The sequence below is a fragment of the Poecilia reticulata genome, chromosome 12 (genome assembly GCF_904066995.2).
Source record: "Poecilia reticulata chromosome 12, P_reticulata-male-v2, whole genome shotgun sequence".
Classification (NCBI taxonomy): Eukaryota; Metazoa; Chordata; class Actinopteri; order Cyprinodontiformes; family Poeciliidae; genus Poecilia; species Poecilia reticulata.
This window is the reverse complement of record NC_088841.1, coordinates 16980903-17001248: the sequence shown is the minus strand read 5'-3', so window position 1 is coordinate 17001248 and position 20346 is coordinate 16980903. Positions and strand designations below refer to the sequence as shown.

The window sequence follows — 20346 nt, the reverse complement described above, 5'->3', positions numbered from 1 at the left end:
GTTGTGCACTTATTGCTTTCAAAAGGAACTGAAGTTGTTTTTTCCCCTAAGAGTTAAACGATGAAGCACACAAATCTACAAATTTAACATTCTTGTGGACGATGAGGTATGTGAACTTCTGACTTCCAAATTATTAAAAACTGTCCTTCCAAACGTTCTTATATCCATGAAAAATATAATTTATTTCACACATACCTCTAAAATATATGTATATGTTCAACTGAGATTTATGCTCTGGGAATGTACAGTAACTCTAGTGTTTGTTAATGCATTTACACAGATGACCTGATCTAGCTGACTGTATCTTCATCAACCAGAATGGGTAAAGTAAAATGTTCCAAACAAGTGTGGTCAAAAGACACATCTTCTTTATTCTAATTATAATTATTTTACATGCATGGCTGCAAGGATAAAGTGTGTAAGTCAGCAGATTTTTTGCAACCAGAACAGAGAACAGAGAAAATGAGACATAAATAAAAATACAGACACAACTAAGTGCTAAAATGATGTGGAAAATATGATAAAGGTTGTAGTTGCAGGTTTTTACCACTAGATGACACTAAGGTTCTACTGAGCACACGAAACTACCACCATGGGAACTGAATTAGTTCCTATGAACTAATGGGAACTAATTCCCACTAGTTCATGTTCTTCATGAACTAATGAAGTTCTTCATTAAATCATTGAATATGCATTGTTCTTAATGTTTCCATGCGTCATCAGCATATACAGGCATGACAGAGTCTAACCTGAGGTTCTATTTAGTTTGATAACAAAAGTGCTGTTTATTTCAGTGTGCACACAATAGGACAAACTCAAGCTGTGATAAAATATTATATATATACAGGACATAAAATGTTATTTGGCACCATAAACAGGACATTTTTACTGATGATCAAAGTTAGACTTACGGGTAGCTACAAAATGCTCAAATAATATATCGATGCTGACAAAGAAAGAACAAAGCCTCAAATGCTTAATCTTTTTCTTGTATACTGTTTCTATAATGTAGCAAGACAGTGAAAATCAAATTCGGTGCTGTAGAGTTTTAAATGACAACCAAAAAAGAATACATCAGGGGGGGAAAAGGGAAATAATTAAATACTGTTGATCTACCTAACTTCATCTTCTGCTTTTCTTTTTGTTTTGTTTTTGAAGCTGGAAACTTAAAAAAAAAAAAACAACACAACAACATGGGATTGTTCAAATGACTTCAAGCTTACCCCTCTTCCCATATCTGGTTCTCATATAATTACCATCTTTAAAGCATATTTATAAGTTAGTACAGGAAAACTAAAGACTGTGCCTCTAACTTACAGCAACTCCTAAAGTACCATCAGTGAGCATAATAAATAACACATAGTGAAAAGTTAATAGTCTCAATATATTCAGCCAGTGAAAGATGTTTCTCAGTCATTGTCATAGATGCAGTCTGAAATGAAGAGAAAATGTTTTTATTATAAAATAATTAATTGCAGAAATGTATTAATAAATTGATCAAAACTGATTTTATATACCATCTCCTCCAATGTCGTCATAGATTTCTCCATCACTGTGGGGAAAACAAAACAATTAGATCATGTACTTTATATTGGATGCCTTATTTTTGGTTTATAAATGTAAATATTTGCAGTACTTACTCCACCACATGACTGGTTGAAACATAGCCAACTGTAAAATGGATATTTTTGAGTTTAGACAAATAGAACACGATTGTAGAATTGCACTAATAATGCAAAATAAATATTAATCAACAAAAAGAATAACGTTTTACCATCTGACCCAAACGGTCACCCTCAGAATTGACAGTCAGCATTATGCTGACTGTCAATTTATATTGGTGAATTTCATATTGTGAATAAAAAAAAATAAAAAAATAAAAAAAAGGAAGACTACCACCATATTCTTCAACTTTTCGTTGAATCAACCGAAAGTTAAAATTTTGACATAATTGACGGGTTTCAACAAGGAAATGCTCCCAATCACACTTCACACCGCTTTTGTATTAGATGAAGCAAGGCAACATTAGCATTTAGCCTTGACCAATGTCACGGTGAAAATTTGTGAACTGCGTGTTTCAAGCCAGATCCATACCAGGAAACCAACCAAATGAAATTAACTTGACTATTTCTTACAATAAGAGGGGTCTAACATCCAGCCAGAATTAGACCTGAGCCCAAAATCACTGATGGCAACAAAATGTGTTTTCAAGGCGCAACCTCATAAAATACATCTAAGGTTGTACAAATAAGATGACTATGTGGAGCACAATCAATAAGCTCACATTTCAAAATTCATTGAGGTTGTGTTGTATAATCATTGAACCCTGAAAAGGATGGTTAAAATGCATTCAAAGATGCAAACTTTCACTGGCACGGTGAGTAAATACTCACACTTTCCCTCCTCGTTCCGACAGATCATTTTGTCATCCTGAGCTTTGACAATCACGTCCAGTTTCTCTCCGGCTTTCAGTGGCAGGTCTTTCCCGCTCCACTTCTTGTTGTTGAGTGGGGAGATGATGGTCACCTGGTACAGCACCTGTATCTCCCCGTCATACTGAGACATAATCAAAACTGCAGCGTAAGCCGTGTTATTGTACAAAGTATTTGACAAAGACAGTGGCTGAAATAGCAACAAACTTTGAACTTTTTCCTGAATTCCTTCTCCTCCTTCTCGAACTTTTTCTGTTTCTTTGGGTCCATGTCTTCAGCTTTGTTTTTGCCTTTCATGCCAGGGAGGCTTGACGGGTAAACACGTATAAGAAGGAGGATAAAACATGAATGGAAATTTAAACCTAGGTCTAACTTTGCAGAAAACGAACTGTTTTGTCATGAAACCCATGTATTCGTACCTGCTGATGGGAGGAGGCGGAGGTGCATTTTGAGAGTCAACATCATCGTATATGTCCTCATCAATTGGTGGTGCAGGCGCTGTGTAGCACAAGTAAAATGCTTAATTGGTCTACAACAAACATGTGTTTTCAAGTTAAATAATACAGAGTGAAGGTACAGTGCAATCTGAATATATGAAGTAGTAATTAGCATAAATATTAAATAGTGTAGTTCAGCAGAGGTTTTATTTAATACAGATAGGTTTCCGCACACATAATCACCTTCAAATAATCAAAACAGATTAAATAAGACCTAATATTGATTTAACATCAGGCTCTATAAATCCAAATGATAAAGACACTAATAACAAAGTGCTATTATTGAACTGAAGATTACCTGCATTCCCTGCTGCAGCAAACTGGTCAGGCGCTGGCAGTCTGGCTCAACAGAAATCATACGGTTAAAATCGGTAAAATGATATTAATAAATCAATCGATCCAAAAAGAAGCTTCATGCATATGTTAGTCAGGGCTCATGTTTAAGCTGTTATTAATGCCTCAGTCTGCCATGCTGTAATCAATCGCATGCAAACTTCTCGTGATGATTATTAAATGTACAGATTATGAGACATGCACACCCAAAAAAATTACTGTTAGATTCAAGCAGTCAGAACTGCAACTACCAGGCCACAAGTTAAAACAGTTTTGACTCATTCAGACCAAAGTGAAGTGGTTGATTTGATGCTGATCTGAGAAGGCGTGTTAAGATCTGAAGTGATTTCACGTGAGCTTTAAAGCAGCCAGTTATGGCTAAAATATTATAGATTAATGACAGCGGACGGAAGGTCTGTGATCAATCTTACTACGGAGCGCATTTTACACTTTAGAGCTGGGAGAACGTCTGTTTCGGTCAAAGATCCGCAGGATGCTGCGGGTCCTCGCCGGTGAGGGCTGGTTTTCAAGAGAACTGCAAAGCCACCCAAGAATAAAAAAAGATTGAAACTTCTTTTCCTGGTTTATTCCTGTCACTTTCCAGGATGTCTTTGTTTCTGCTCAGTTCTGGCTCCTTATAAAAGGAATTCAAAGATGTTAAAAGGTAAACACTTTCTTAAATTAAGAACTGAATTCCCACCTGACTTCGAGGTTTGGATCAACTACGTCATCGTATATTTCTCCATCTTCTCCTGGTGGTGGCGGTAGGACAACTACCATGAAATGAATCAGAATGAGTCAGAATGAATTCAAGGTCGCTTCAAAGCAGCGACCTTGAATTAGATGTAAAACATGTAATTCTGTGTCAAGAAATGCTTTAACAATTAGTGTAAACATTTTACCTGCTGGCCCCTTCACACCTCTGCAGAAAGAAAAATTTTGGTTTTTAAAAAGCATGTCTGTGACTGGCACAATAACAGCTTTATAATCCATATAAAAAAATCTTAAATGTTGTATTTTTTTTTTTTTTTAAAAAAGGAAAAATACAATAACTAAAGGTAAAAAAAGGTAATAAAAGGTCAGTCGTGTTTTTGTTTCTAGAGTGAATAACTAGTCTTGGGAAAGACGGCCTCTTGTTTCATCTGCAAAAGCTGCTTCTATGTGCAAACAACTTCTGAAAAATTTGGAAATATAATTTAACCTTCTTCTTACCCATTGTCTCCTGAGACTACGTCAATGTCGTCGTAGATTTCAGGTTCATATCCCGGCTGAGCAGGACGATTCTTCAAGGAGTTAAAGTCAATTTCCACCAAGGTTGTCTTGACATAGCCAACTGCAGAAAAAAGAAACACTGATCATTTTGAGTCCTTGATTTTTAGTAAAGCTTTTATTGACAGCCAAAATGACTATTGATTGAAAGGAAAAATATAACATTGGTTTAGAAGCAAGGTAAGTCAATCAAAATGCACGTTCCTGATACCTGGTCTTGCCTTCCTAAACCAGAGACTCAATTGGAAATGGGAATAAGCATATCTGGAGCTCTAGGCCTGAACAAAGCTGGTAAAGGAGACATTGTGCAGATGATGACATGCCACATACTTGTTCCATCTGTTGTCCGTGCCAACCACTTCCCTTCTGGGTTGCCCTGGACACGGACAATATCAAGCTGGTCTCCCTGCCTCAGAGCCAGGTCCATCTTGCTGCCTTTGCAGTCTGTAAGAGCTTTTCCTTTCTGAATGACCTCCAGGGAACCAGTCAACTATCAAACACAGACATACACAAGAACACTGTTAGCAAAAAACATTCCCAATGTCATGGAAATGTCTTTTTACTTTTGAAAAGGTTTTGTCATTTTCCCCTACTTTAAACTTTTTCCTGGCTTCTTGCTCCTTCTTTTCTCGCTCCTTCTGCTCCTTCTTTGATGCCTCCTGTCGCCTTTTCTCCTCTTTATCATCTTTCTTTTTTTCTTGGTCCCTTTAGATACAGCAAATTAGAGGAACTCGACAAAGTGCAAGCAGTAAATGTGAAAACAACATTATAAGTTGCATGTGGGATCTCTTTCCTAACTGATCTTTACCCTTGACTTAGAAATAGACTGAAGTCAAGGTGGTACATTATCAATCACCTTCAAGACAACAACCGTCACTAACAGGGACATGCTTCAGTCATTTGCTCACCATCGATCCTCGACATCTTCATACAGTTCTTCATCTTCATCATCATTTTCTTCCTGGGCAGAGGACATGGATAAAAGAATATCAGAAAATATCAGAAATTTCCTTTTTGCCTTTGATTATTTGAAGCAAATCATTTTTACATGCCTTTTTAAACACATTCCCTGTACGTTTGCACAGTTTAGTGTTCCAAAAATGCAACAAAAAAGCCTGTACTGAAAAATTAGTAATTTTTGAAATTATTCAGACTTAGAAAGGCTTTAGAAGTGTCATTTTATGGCAACTGTACAATAATGGTTGAGCCTATCATCCACCAGACTGGCACTCTCCAGAAGGTACTAAGCTACGCCCTAAATTACTTCGCAGTTTAAGGATTCCTGCACCCAAGAACATTATTGGAAAGTTGAGTGGAAAGAAAAAGTGTGGTCAAAAAAGGTTCCTGCAAAAAATCCATGCAAAAACGCCACGAAAGGCCATTTCAGAAAAATCTGGTTTTCCATTGAGCTCTGAGTCCAACCATGAAAGATGAGTGAAATAAAAAAGTATGCTATAGACACTTTTGATAGAAAATTTTGGGACATGTGAACATATATCAAAGAAATTCCGACTCAAGAGTTTTGGGAAGATTCACAAGATGTAACTGGAAATAAGTGCATCAAGAGCCACCACACAAAGGCGTGTCTACAGCATTGCTATGGTAAGCCACTTCTGAACCAGGAACATCTTCCATTGGTTGCACGGTTGTTCAGTGGTCCAAAGGATGTTCAGCATTTTATTTGAAAATCAAGGTTCAAGAATCTAGAATGAATCGTGGAGAAGCAGTCCAGTGACTGCTTGGAGACTTTTGTCCATTTGGAAGAGGAAGATGGAGGCCTCTGACTCAACAACACAGATGATTGAAAGCTGTTATGAAAGCAACCAGGACTTTCTTCACATCTCCGCAGAGGCAAATGCTGATTGCCTGAATGCCATGCTGGATGGGTGTAGTAATTTATGCAAAATAGTTTCGGTCAACTACCGAGTGCTCAGATTACATGGTACGTGGGCATAGTTTCCAGTAGGCTGATACTGAAACATAATCCTCAGAAACATCAGAAATAAACAGATATAAACAGAGAGAATCCGTTTAAAGAGTTTCACTGTTCAGACTGAAGTACTGAAGTAAATTATCATTTGAATTTATTTAAATCTACATCTGTAAGCAAATATAATAATAACAATATGTCTCACCTTTGCCCTCTGACTTGGGTGGCCTGTAAGACAGATGTATAACATTAAAAGAGAAAATAAAACATATGGAGCAAGTAGTTTTACAATTGAAACGACTCTTCTCTTCTCTGACGACAAAACATTTTAGCTTCTGTTTTGTCAAAATATCAATTGAAAGGAAGTAACAAGAGCAGATATCACATGCAAATGACCAAGTGAATGAGGTGTAAGGTTCATCAGCTTAAGTTCATGTTATATTCACTCTCATGTGGAACTGAGTGAGAGCTCTGACACTTTGAATTACAATAAATGGATACTCAGTTATTGAACTTACTGAACACAGGAGGCGGAGGAGGAGGCATGTCTTCTGACTGGTTCCTGGAGAGCACAGTGAGGCTTTAGCTGCTTCTCACCATACATGTACTCAGATCACATAAAGCACAGTTTGTATCTTGATTAGCAATATGTTTGGGTTTTGCTGGACTTACATGGCGACATGTCTTGCAGGCAGAACTGGTGGTAGCGTTGGTGGGGCTTGAGTCTGTGGTGCATGGTTGGTCTGGTTGCTAGGTGCCACAGGAGTGGGTTTCTTAAAACCAGGACCTATTACAGATAGACGACAGAGTGTAAATTCATTCATTATAACAAACTTAGTCAATTGGAATGTTAACAAATGTCTTTTTCAAAGTTTTCAAAGGACAATAAATAAATTAGAACTAATATGATGTAGAAGAATTCACTAATACTCAAGAAAACATCCAACTTTAAGGTTTTGTTAAAGGGCTTTACTCCAAAAAGCCAGTACATATGCAGCTTTCCAAATCTTTCCCAATTTATTGAAGTCTAAAATTTGACTAGAGGCTTGAAATATATCAATGTTTCTGTTTAAACAAGGCTATGGTCGCCTTTACATTATATTTTGTCTCTGTCCCTGCTGAAGGAAAGCATCTCCACGCCATGATAAAACCAACGCTCATAAAAATAAAATCTTCTACAACTTTGCTGTGTCCCTACATGCCTTAATTGTGGCAAACTACAAAGAGGACTTTTTATCTTTGTTTAACAACAGCTTTCTTCGGGTCACTCTGGTATGAGTAATGGTAAACGTGCATTGCTGCAGGGATAACATACGCTATATTTCAGAATAATGCTTTACTTATTGCCTAACCATACCATGCAATATGGTTGCAACATAGAAATGGCACGTGCTGTGAGATGTGTTGCAGAAATGTTAGTTCCTTTCAGAGCTTGGCAACCACGTACAGCAGCAAACATACACATAGTCGAACCTGCTATAATAAGTCAAATTACTTCATCAAAACATAAATTCAAACAGAGTTTGAAGCTAGAAACAGAGTTTAGCATGAAACCATCTGTGTTTGCTGTAACTTACTTCCTCATGTGAAACTAGCTCAGCTGTCATAGGGGGGGAGTGGAGAAACTGGATGGGGAACTTGGCTGGGGAAAAATTGAGGAACCAAGTGTGTTTCTCTAATTTCTGCCTGTTTTTTGATGACTTTGGACAGAGAAGCATTTGTAAAACACAAGGTAGTTTTTGACAAACTGTGAAAACTTCTAATTAATGTTCTGTATTCACATTAATACAGAACAGGGGCCGAATGATTAATATAAAAACTTGTCTACAACAATGGTGTTTTGGCATCAACATATCGTTAAAGAATCCAAACTTTACTTCTCTGCTAGCCGACTTATAAATGTCAGTAAAACCACACAGACCCGAGAAGCAAGGCTTTTTCACACTTCTGACATGAACAAACTTTCACAACACAAAGATATGCTTCTTGTGATCCAGGAAATGTCCTTGAGATAAAAATAAATAAATAATTAAATAAATAAGAGAGCTTTCTGCCTTTCAAGTGACAATGTAGGCAAACATTCACTTTGTATTTTTAATCGACAGAAAGCGACCAGTTAAACTTTAAGAAACACTTTTCATTATGTAGTGCGATTCCTCAACAAAGACTAATAGCATCTTTGATTAGGAGAAAAAAAAGAGAAAATCCTCCCTGTGGGACAATTCTAATGTCTTTGTTGCCTTCAAGAAGTTGCTTTTAAAACAATAAGCCTGTTAAAGTTATTTCTGATTTGTCTATGGTCAAATCAAGATATCTATGATTTGAAGACAATGTAATAATAATAATGCCAATAAATAGGCACTGAAAAGAACTGAAGCATTTCTTTTTTATTATTATTATAATTCTTTTATTCTTTTGGGTCAGAGTATGCTATTTTTAATAACTACAACAGTATTTTATGTTGTAATTTAGCCCCTACTGTTGTATGTTATTCTTACTTTTGTTTTTATATATTTTTTGTGTTTTTATCTCTGCAAGTGTTGCACCGTGACTGAGGCTTCAAAAGAGACAATCTGTGTTTTAGGACATAGAGGCTGATGTAATTTAAAGTCCGTTTTGACTACCACCTTCACTTCTTACTGCTACTGTGTTTTTGTTTGCTGACAAAGTTTGCACTGATGCAACACAAAGAAATGTTTGCATCATAATTTTCAAATAAAACTAAACATTTTAATTGAATGATTTCTCACTGAAAAACTCTATTTTCTGTTTATTCTTTATGTAAAAATTAGACTTAAATTTAGTCATACAAATTTTTTCTACATGTTCTATCTCTTCTTTCAGTCAGAGACCGGATAGTTAATCTATAGGCCGATGCCTATCTGAAACAGTTTCTATTTGAAACCGTTCCCTAGATCTAAATAAAGTGTTCTTATTTCAACAAGGGACATGAAATTCTGACCTCACTTCTTAAAAACTAATTTATTCACGGGGAACCTATTAATGTGCTTCCTGAACGTGGGGACACTTTCTTAAAAGAGTCTTGTTATGCTTCATTGAACAGGTTAGGAAAGCTCTATGGGTTATACATAACATGTTCATTACATTTTTTTGCACATAATTATTCTATGATAATTATGACCAGTTTTTAGTCTGGTAATTTCTGCTAATTCTGAGCTCCATCTAGAATGAGCTGTTTTAGGGCCTCTTGTCACTTTAAATTCAAATAAGATGCTTCTAGCCACACCTGTGTTTACACTCGCATGTGAAAGTGGCTGCAAACAGATGTGCAATTATACAACTAAACATCTTTGAAAAGCAGAAGCGGAGCCTTCTGCACAACCAACAAAAATGCACCAAGCGGCTTCTAAATGGTAAGTCAAAAACTCGGCTTTTCCAGCAGCCATTGTACAGTGCATGCAGCAGCACAGCCAGCTGACCAAACGTGCTGGACCTCTGCTGGCTTGGCTGGGGTTGCTAGGTAACGGCACAGTGCCTGTTTATTGTGACTCAACATTTGGAAGGTATTTGAAATGGTTCACTTTCAAGTCACCAAAAAATATTAAGTTATTGTCAAAAAATGGCTGTGTGTTCTTTTAAGCTCTTGGGATGTGAGACCCAATTGGAAGTATAAAAACATGCAAAAAAGTTTCTATTTTAAGTACCTTTTAATTGTGTTTCTTAAATCGACTTACCATCTTCAGGGGCCTCTGCAGATCTTTTAATGTTATCAAGGTCTACTTTGGGAGGCCGATTTGGTTTAGCAGGAGGGGGACCCAAGGCTAAACTGTTGGGGAGAGGGTTGCGTTTCAAGCCTGGAGGAATGTTACCGTTAATACCGTTAGCCTGGGCAGTACCCTTTGACTGCTTCTTCAGGCTTGGCTTTTTGTGGGCAGGAGGTTTTTGGGGAGGAGTAGAGTGAACAGCAGTGAAGGGTGGTTTGTTGACTCCTCCACTCTCAGTCTGCTCAGATGGGTCCTTCTCCTTGTTGAATAAATTTTGAGCATTCTTGAAGTTGGTGGGGGGTTTCGGAGCAGTGAATGCTTGAGGTGACGGCCTGTTCACAGTCTCTGTCTTTGTTTCTGACTGCTCTTCATTCTGCTGCCACATTTTTAGAACGTTACTGGGTGGCTTCTGATGCAAATTTGGTGTTTTGGGTGGCGTCGGGCCGGTGTTTGGCGTAGTACCGCCACCACTGTCATCTTTCGTCCAGCTGGGCTTGGTGTTAAGTGCTCCAGGGGGTTTTGGGAATACAGGTTTGGTTTCAGGCAAAGTGGAGTTGACTGGAGGTTTGTTGAAGGGAGGTTTCTGTATTGACCCTTTAGCTTCAGAAGCCTGTGAAAATGGTGACTTCAGTGGTGTTTGTACTTTATTAAGAACCGGAGGTCTGTTGGTGGCAGTGTCATCCAGGGAGTTGGCAAACTTGTTTGCCAGAGCCTTAGCTTTGTTTGGCTCATGTGCGTCTGAGTCACTTTTAATCAATGGTGTGCTTTTTGGAAAAGGTGGCTTGGGGATAGAGTTTATCGCACTGCCTGAGAGGCTCTCCAGAACCGGCTTCTTTTGTATGCCTGGGCCAGAGGACAGAGTTGGTTGCAGGGATGGTTTAGGACGTCCAACTGGAGTGGAGTCATCAACGCTTGCTCCGCCTGCTTGGAATCGAGCCATCATGGCCTTCACATCGGTCTTGTTTGCCTGAAACAAAAAAGAACAAAAAAACAAACACATATGAACAACATATGTTTGGAATATACAGTTGAAGTTCTTGAAAATGCACACATTATGCTGCTTTTCAAATACAACTTCCTGTTGCTTTTAACGGGAGTTTGACAGAAACGAAAAGATTCACAGAATTACGAAGTGGCGAGAATGAAGATGCGCAGAAATTTACTGCAGGATAAGGTTTTAAACATTCTTCAACTTTTGAACATCTCTCAGAGCACATTTTATTAATATGTATAGTAAGCTCAGGAATGCGTCTCTTCAACAAGGAAAGGAAAGCTTGTCAGTTGCATGATAGATACATAAAGCTAACTGCGGACAAATACAAGAAGAAAGCCCATTAGTGGCTTTAAAAGACAGCACTACAACAATTCAAAGACTCCCAACAGCCAGAGTTACAATTGAAATCTTTATCTTAAGACTTGAAAATTGAAGGTCACAGTTGCTCTTTCTCTCGCTCTATGACGCAGCTTGAGCTATTTTCAAAGAGAAATTTGCTAAATCTCCTATCCCTGAGTGGGAAAAGCTGTTAGAAACATACCCCAAATATGTTGCAGCTGCAGCAGCAGCCAAATGTGTTCTGCTTCATCCATGCAGATTTTTAATTTCAAAATAAAATTTAAAGCCATATGTTCATCCACTTCACTGTAATGTGCTACTTTACCAAATACTAATAAAAACACCGCTTTAACATCGACAGACATAAACAGAAACCAAAACTGCCGGTCAAAGAAAACGGGATATGCTGTGCAGACACATAACGACAGATAAAAGTTCAAAAAGGAACAGAAAGTTGCAAAACTGAGTAAAACACCCTGTTTCCTCCATATCTCACAGTCAACTACTTTTAACATTGGATTTTGGGCTTTTTCTCTTGCCACTTGTTCCCACAATCAGTTTCTTTTTTTCTGCGTTAGGTCAGCTAATCTAGATTCGAAATAAGTTCACAAAGACCTGTGGCTAAGGAGGCTCAGGTTGGTACATGCCACAACTTTGAACGAGTGGTTCAAACATGTTCAACTGCCAGTAGAGTCAAGACAACACTGAAGACAGCTGTTTGTAAAGGGGTCATGAGAAGGGTATGAATTTCTCTTTCATTTCACATCTTTCATGTGGCCTGGTTAACTTTAAAAAGCTCACAGTATCCTCCCTGCAGACAGATGTGATGCATGTCAGGCCATCTTAGGAGATGGTTTACGAAGGTTAAAATCTAAAAGTAGAAGAAGTAAAGGTTTTTGCTTTGGAGTCGGTCAGCTTTAACGTGGGAGCTGTGACGTGTTCAGTGCAAAAAGTGGATGAATGAAAGTATACGTTCATGACAAAAAAGGCCACCTAAAGGTAGAGCAGTGTGTTTATCTGTTTTGAACTTTACAAAGTATTCAGGCCCCTTGAATATTTTCACAATTTCTCAAGTCATAACCACAAGTATTTCTTTTAATTTTGTGTGATGGACCAGTACAAAGTAGAGCTTACCTGTGAATCAGAAAATAAATTATACATGTTTTTCATTACTACTATTAGATTTTTTACAAGTAAACATGCAAAATAGAAACGTGTACCATTTCAAGGACATGAATACTTTTTCGAGGCATCGTGGAAAACAAAAGAACATTTATTTCTGGCTAGTTGGTCTTGACTAATACAATGCAGATACTTCTCAAACCACAGTTTGCACCAACTTCCTGGCCTCTCTTTGTAAACACATGCTGTGAATTGCAGATGGACAGAAAAAAAAACCCACACCGTTTTTTTATGTTTAAGTTTCGCTCTGAAAGAAGATGTGATCAGATTTATAATAAGGTCCTGTTAGCCCTGGCGGGACAACGATTGTGCCACGTAAAATGATTTTAAAAAAATGTTTACACTAATCATGAATCTGAAAAAGGGTCGTTGTCCTATTATCCTCTTTTGAAAGAATCAGGTTGTAATTCAAATGTCCGTATCCATCACATTGTCAACAACAGTGCAACAGTTGTGTCTACCTCGAGGGTCAGTCACACAGCTGTCCTTGCATATTTTTTTAAATAGACTGAGTGACTGACTGAGCAGCAGCAGTAGCAGAAGCCGCACCTATTTTAATGAGACTTGTTTGACTGGAGCCACAGTCGCCTGACCAGGAAGCAGAGATAAGAGCCTGGACATACAGAATTACCGCTGATCCAGCTGTAGTGCAACGAAAAATACGGAAAGCTCCACAGTGTACTTTGTCAGGGTGAACGGGAAGTCGGAGCAAGGTGAACTTCATGTGGAACATTGCATAAGATTTACATCTAAATTCTTTATTCATGGATATTAATGTTTGAATTAGCTATTTTTAACCAATTGTTTTCATGAAAACAGAAAGGAACTCTCAAGTCTTTGATATAAAAAAAATAATGGGTTTTTTTTGTATTATTTTGACTTTTAAGAGTCAAAATAATTTACTTTTGATTACAACATTTAAATGCCCCTAAATTTAATCACCAAAAAATTCTGAAAAAACAAAGTTTATTTTTTATATACCTCAAATTACTAATTTTAACAAGAGTAATACAGCCTTTTCCACTAAAATGCCACCATACACGTTACCTAACAGCTTATGTATTCGGCTATCAAAACTATCAACAGTAGTATAAAGGTGTTATTTTGCCACTTAAATTATTCATAGACATTTTGTCCTTCTGTTGTTTCTGATTGCTTTACATCTGTATGAAACGGTGCTTTATTATCCTGTTAAAATTATACATGGCTGTCAGTTAGCTGCATTTCATGTTACTGAGATTATGGCTCAGTAACTCAGTGGTTTAGTGCTAGAGGATTAGGCAGCCATCATCATGCATTCGGGTTTCAAGCAATCAGTGTGTCTGTTGTCTTGCTACGAGGCATGGACTGGTTACCCGGATGGAAGAATAAATGTAGAAGCTATATTTTTAAAACTGCTCAAATTTTCACCTCCTATCGTACATCAGCACGATACCCGCTTCTCCACACTTCTGTGAACTACGAGACAACTGGCTGAGAAACATCTACTACTCTATCCCTTGCTTAAAAAGAAGAACAAATTCAGAAAAAATTCTGGTTGCAAGAACTATGGATAATCAGCAAGGACTGTAAAGGAGAACAACATATCAACTCCTTGAAGTTGTAGAATTGGCAAAGAGTAGAATTTGCCATGAGGTGAATAAGGGTGTATTCACATCAGTGCTGTTTAGTCCACTTTAATCAAACTGTAGTTCATTTTGCTGGAAAGTTTGATTCATTTGGGGATGTGTGAATGGACAATCGAACCCTAATGCAAACCAAAAATGCAAACTGTGATCTAAAAACCTAGGTCTCGGTTCGGTTGAAGTGAACTCTGGCACCTATTCGCAGATTCGCCTATCCACAGATTTTTCTGTCAAACATATCTCAGAGCTGTTCATGAAAAATGTGCCCATTTTCTGATTTCTTTCACAAATATCATAAAAAAAAGAAAATGTAGCCTGGCAAGCTGAAATACCAAAGCTGCCAATCCAGAAGCATTGTTCACTTTTCTTAGCACTGATTGCCTATAACCCCAAGAGATAAGGAAGACTTTAGATGTTAGCTTCTGCAGTATAGTGCTATGATGGTTTCCACTGCGTACAGTCGTGTGTTAAGGTATAGTTAGTGTTTGAACAAATAAGATAGGCAGTTTGAAGTCTTATTAGAGGGACTCTCACGTGTCCATGGACTTTAGCTATTCGCAGGCTGCTGCAGTCCTCAACCCCCTTAAATACTTGATGTTCACTGTAATAAATAAATACTGTAGATAACATTATTATAACCTAAATTATCCTGTATATATATATATATATATATATATATATAATTTTGTGTATTTTGTGTGCCTGTTTGTTACTCAAATTATTAATCCACCAGTGGTAGTGCATGCCACTCAAGTTTCAGGGTCAATATCACTTCTCTGTTCTTGCCAGTAACATCTCTCAGCTTATAAAAGTATCTTCAGACCAGCATAAAGCTGAATATAAAATGAGGGGATGGTAGAAAAGAAGTTTCCTCCTGTAACTTCCTCTTCTCCACCACAGACTTCTATAACTTGCTTAATGTATTCTGTACCAAACTGTTGCACATGTCACTTCTCTTAAAATGTGTAAACTGCAGTTGCAATTTTGTAAAAACCTGAGGGCTTTGTGACATACTGGAAACTCCTCCCACTATACAGTGGCAGTGAGCACTATTGGTAACTAGAATAATATTAGATGTATCATATGATTGGTTAGATAGGTGTATGGTTTGGGTTGGAATTGATTTTTGACATGTTAAATGTGGTTTACTGCCCCATGTACCAATTTGTCAGGGAGAAACCCAAGTTCTTGAAATAAAAAATGTAGCTGTCATCTACATTCTAAGATGCATAGTATTGCTTTTTCTAATGTTCACTTAATGGGGGCAAAGGATTGTTGGAAATGAGTGCCTTACAACATGGTTAGCTATTGATTCAAGATTACTTTGGTAAAGCTTTCTTAGGGGCATTTAGACCAATCTATGTTGAGACCGGTGTGAAAACCTCTGCCTTGTCAAACCTGGACTAGGTTAATCCGTAACAGACAACTCATTTTTAAAAACAAAGTTTTGTGAAACATGTTTGTAAAAAATAAAAACCAGATCGGTCCTTAGATTTCTCCAGGAATTTCTGTGGAAATCTAATGAGCGATCTGCCAAATGACTCAGTGGAAGAGCAGGTGGATCAAATAAAGAGGTTTCAGTTTTCAACACAGTTGCCCCTCGTTCGATTCATAGCTCTGGGCTATTTGCAACATGTCTTTCCCTTTGCTCTCTGCCTTTCTTCCTGTTCAGCAAAAACCTTTTAAACTATTTATTTTGGAAGAAAGCCATACTGGGTGTGGAAAGAGAGGATTTCACCGAAAGGCATTAACACAGGAACTGCCGTAATAATTATAACTTCGTAGTTGTTTTTTATGCAGAAAACACAGTTTAGGAGTCATGAAGAACCTCATAACTTCTTACAGCTGAGAAGACTTTGGAATATAACATAAGTTTTATAAGTTTTTGCTGTTTTTGCAGATATCAGTAAAAAGGCTGTATCAATAGAAGGTTCAGTGGGAACAAATCTATTGAGATCTTTCTAAATCTTTCTAAAGACCCATGATTTCTGTTTTAACACAAATGAAAACCAACCTGTAGGTCAAACGGAAAACAAAAGTATCAAATATTGACATAAACTGGGATAATCCATAGTTCTCATTATCTTGACGGTAAGGATGTTGTTTTAAAAGTAACAACTTTTTCCATTGCAGTCATATTTCTGTTAGCAAAATATTAAGTAATGCCTGATTAATTTGAATTGTGACTAATGAACTCTTATTTATAAAATTACCCCTTATCAAAACACACCAAGCTCCACCGGAGGGTCAGGAGTAAAGGTATGATTGGTCAAAGATTAATTTCTACTCACCATCTTTACACCAACAGTCCCAGCAAGTTCAGCTCAGTTGAAGTCAGTGGACAAAAGTGTTGGATCTGCGTCTCTCTGCGAGGTTCTGCTGCGGCTGAAGAGAAACAAAAGCACCGAAGTGCGAAGGTATACTGAGCAACAAACACAGAGGAACAAACTGTGTGACACTGAGGTGTTTTTTTTTTTTTCTAGTGGGTGGACGCGAGTTCTGGTCGTGACATAAGCATTTGTCTACAACTGACAACTTCCTCTCTAAGTTGTATGTGTGTGCGTTGTGAGAATGTGAGAGTCGCAGAGACTCTGTTATCTTTGGGTTTTGATCTCATGGATTTGCCTACCTGTGGCGAACTCCCTGCAGTTTCTCCACTGTGCTTTGTAACTGATGTTCACTCAGTCAAAGATAGGTAAATAGCCAAACAAAACAAAAATAGACAGTAAAATCAAGCACATAACACATTAAGGACACTGTATCCCTGTCAACTGTATTAAGTATTACAAAAAGGATTCAATAATTCAGTAGCAGATCAATCTTTAGTGGGCGAAAAAGTGCAGGTTTTTTCAAAGTTAAGTTGTGGTTTTACCGCTTTGAAGTTGTAATGACACAGTCATACACAGTGAACGACTGCAACAAAAGCCCTTAAACTAAATGCATACGGCTGCCTTGTGGTCGTTGATAGCAAAGTGAACTTAACAATGTATTGTCAACTTTACACCAACAAAAAAATAAAGCCGATACTAAAGTTACAACATGTAAGAAAAATGTGGTGAGGCAAAGCACTGCTAAAGATGTTAAAAAGCAGGTCAAAGGTTATGATGCAATACAAAATCAAACCACCAATTGTTTATTAAAGCTAGCATTAGCAATGTGGGAGAGCTATGAAAATGACTCCATTAAGCCATTTCTTTAAAAGTAATACACTATAAATAAATAAGTATTGATTTTTCCTTCATATCGACTAGTGAATATACCACTAGTCGATATGAATTACATGTAATTCATGAATTACACACATGTAGTTCCTGTATGCACAGTCACTAACTTTCCGGGTGAGAGGCGGGGTCACCCTGGACAGGTGACCAGTCTGTCGAAGGGCAACACTGAGACAGACAGGACACGCAACCAGGCACACACACACACACACCCACACACCTAGGGAGAATTTAGACAAACCTGGCAGTCATGTTTTTGGACTGTGGGAGGAAACCAGAGTACCCAGAGAGAGAACTTGCAAACTCCATGCAGAAAAACCGGGGCCGGGAATCGAACCCAGAAACTTCTTGCTGAAAGGCAACAGCTCTACCAACTGCACCACTGTGCAGCTCATCTGCAAAACCAGTCTGGGTAAAGTTCCTTCCAACTTGATTTTTCTTCTCAGCTGTTTTCAACATAAGGAAATAATAATCATTATCCAAAGTGCATTTTAATTAATTAATAACAGAAAAATGAAAGTGATGACCACAGTTACACAACAACGAATAACAGACGCTATGATTCAAAGAAGGGGTTGCGTTCTTTTCACGTAACTGGTTAAGTTTTTTTATGTGTGACTTTTTGTTAAGTCGGTCATCAACTGAAATTTGTTTGAATTCAAAAACGTTTTGTTTTCATCTGAGGCTCACATAGTGGCTCAGATGATTCGTCCAATTCACAACAACACTGAGATAAACCCAACACTCTTTTTTGTATTAAATCAATTACAATTTTTTTTCCCCACATTTGGGCTTTCAGTGTTGCTCTGCAGCTGATTCTCTTTTTCAAAATGCAAAATGTTTAACAAATAGATGCACATGTCAATTATGCAGGAACCAAAGTGAGGACCAAAATATACTGTAGTTAATGATTAACTGAGTGTGTGAGCAATTCAGACGGGTGAAAAAACATTGACAGCGTGGGAAACCTAGTGGATGTTATACAATTACACGTTATTTTCAAGATATTAAAGTTCTATATCAGAAATACAATAAAACAGGCAAACATGATCACAATGTTGTCAAAATACCACTGAAATTGTGCTATGTAGCAATATTATACAATGCATGCAAAGAAATTGTTAACTTGTATTTTCTACTGTGGCATTTTTTTTTAGCTCAGGAAATACTCTGAAGAACAATGAATGAGTTGTTTGGTAGATAATGAACTAAAAAAATATCTATTTAAAAACAGCTTTGCTACATTTCACACTTCCTCATATTTATTTATTTTCTTAAGCATATTTATTTTCTTAAGTTCAATATTCACTTTTTTTTTTTTTAGGTCAGAACAGATGTTTATCACGAGACGTTAGCATTTTCCAATTTTAGCCCTGTAAAGATTACAGTGAATTGTTATGTGCAGAATCTTGACAACAGGACATCTGGCTCTTTTCCTGCTCCTCAGGTCTTTTACCGTCTGAACATGTCTTCCTATTTATCTGGACCGCAGAAGGTGAAATGTAACAAGATGTAAAATTAGCTGGAGCGGCTCAGAGTGGCTTTCTTTTTTTGCTCACCCTCCTTACTTCTTCTTCTGCATTTTTTTCATGGTTCACTTTTTGAGGGTTTTCAATTGTGTATGTTTTTTTTATGTTTATTTAAAACCTACAATTTAGAGCAGAGTTTACTTTTCTCTCACAATTTCTTCCCTTTTTGTCTGGGTCTTAATTTCTCTCTTAACTGACTGCATTGTTTCTGTTGTATTCTAGTTTAATTAGATTACTGTCTGTGGTGTATCCTTTATTGCTTTTGTTTAACTCCATTGTTCAGTTAGTTTTCCCATGTTGATGCTTGCACTTATTCTGGTCTTCTTCACCTCTTGTTGTATTTCGTCTTCCATGGTTACTGTTAGCTTTTTCACAGGCCTTAAAGCATCTATTGGTTGGTTTTCTTTAGAGTTCCCTCCAGATGTATCCTGCCCAGTTGCTTTTTTCACTTTTGGTTTACAGTAACTACTTCCATCCTCATTTATCTGACACACTTGATAATGGACTTTTCCAAGATTTACACTGCGCTAAATGTTTGTCAGCACCTCCAGTACAAATGTGCAAAAGCTTTGAAAAAGGTTATCTCCTCCCGACTCAACATTTGACAGTAAACAGATGTGCAATTATACAACTGTATATCTTTGAAAAGCAGAAGTAGAGCATAACCATCAAGAATGCAGCACGTGTTTTCTGAACGGTATGCCAACAGCACAACTCTTGTCTTTTCCAGTAGCCATTGTACAGCACATACATAGCTGACCAAACAAGCTGGAGCTCTGCTTGGGTTGCAAGGTGACAGTCTTGGTTTCAGTTTGCTAGGTAATGGCGCAGTGCATGTCAATTGTGACTTAACAATCTGGTGGTTTTTGAAACAACTCATTTTCCAGACACCAAAAAAAAAAACTTAATGCCAAACAATGGCTGGTTGTTTTTTAAGCTTTTGGACTGTTTTTAGAAGCAGTTGAGACCCAAATGGAAGTACAAAAGTGTGAAAAAAGTGGTTTGTATTAGGGCATGGCACAAAAATATGGCGTGTTATACTGCTGTGATGTAGAAACAGAAAACAGGTCTGCTCCTATAAAACCTTCATAGCATGCAGCCCCCTCGAGTACAGGAAAGCTTTAGCTTTCATATAGAGAAACTTGTGTTTGTGTAACTTCCCTGGGAGACAGCAGAGACCTTGCAGAGAAGCTTGATCTGGCACAGCTCTCAAAGATTTCCTACAGAACAAAATATCTACGACTCTAAGATAATCCAACCCAGCTTTGCA

General features: G+C 37.5%; 1 protein-coding gene across 2 annotated transcripts; it reads right to left on the bottom strand.

Moving 5' to 3' along the window:
• Nucleotides 1-351: 351 nt before the first annotated feature.
• fyb1b (FYN binding protein 1 b) lies at nt 352-16860 on the bottom strand. Of its 2 annotated transcripts, XM_008424048.3 has the most exons (19): nt 16618-16860; nt 10157-11153; nt 7134-7248; nt 6980-7023; nt 6667-6689; nt 5440-5492; nt 5125-5236; nt 4862-5021; nt 4475-4595; nt 4165-4184; nt 3963-4035; nt 3711-3797; nt 3228-3268; nt 2852-2930; nt 2640-2739; nt 2394-2556; nt 1641-1671; nt 1518-1552; nt 352-1432 (listed from the first exon to the last, which is right to left on the bottom strand). In XM_008424048.3, the coding sequence occupies exons 1-19, from the start codon at nt 16618-16620 to the stop codon at nt 1410-1412; spliced, it is 2280 nt and encodes a 759-aa protein (XP_008422270.2). In that variant the 5' UTR covers nt 16621-16860; the 3' UTR covers nt 352-1409. The 2 variants fall into 2 exon arrangements, with proteins under 2 accessions (XP_008422270.2, XP_008422271.2); XM_008424049.3 differs by lacking the exon at nt 3711-3797 and having other exon boundaries at nt 16618-16859.
• Between the last annotated feature and the right edge of the window lie 3486 nt (nt 16861-20346).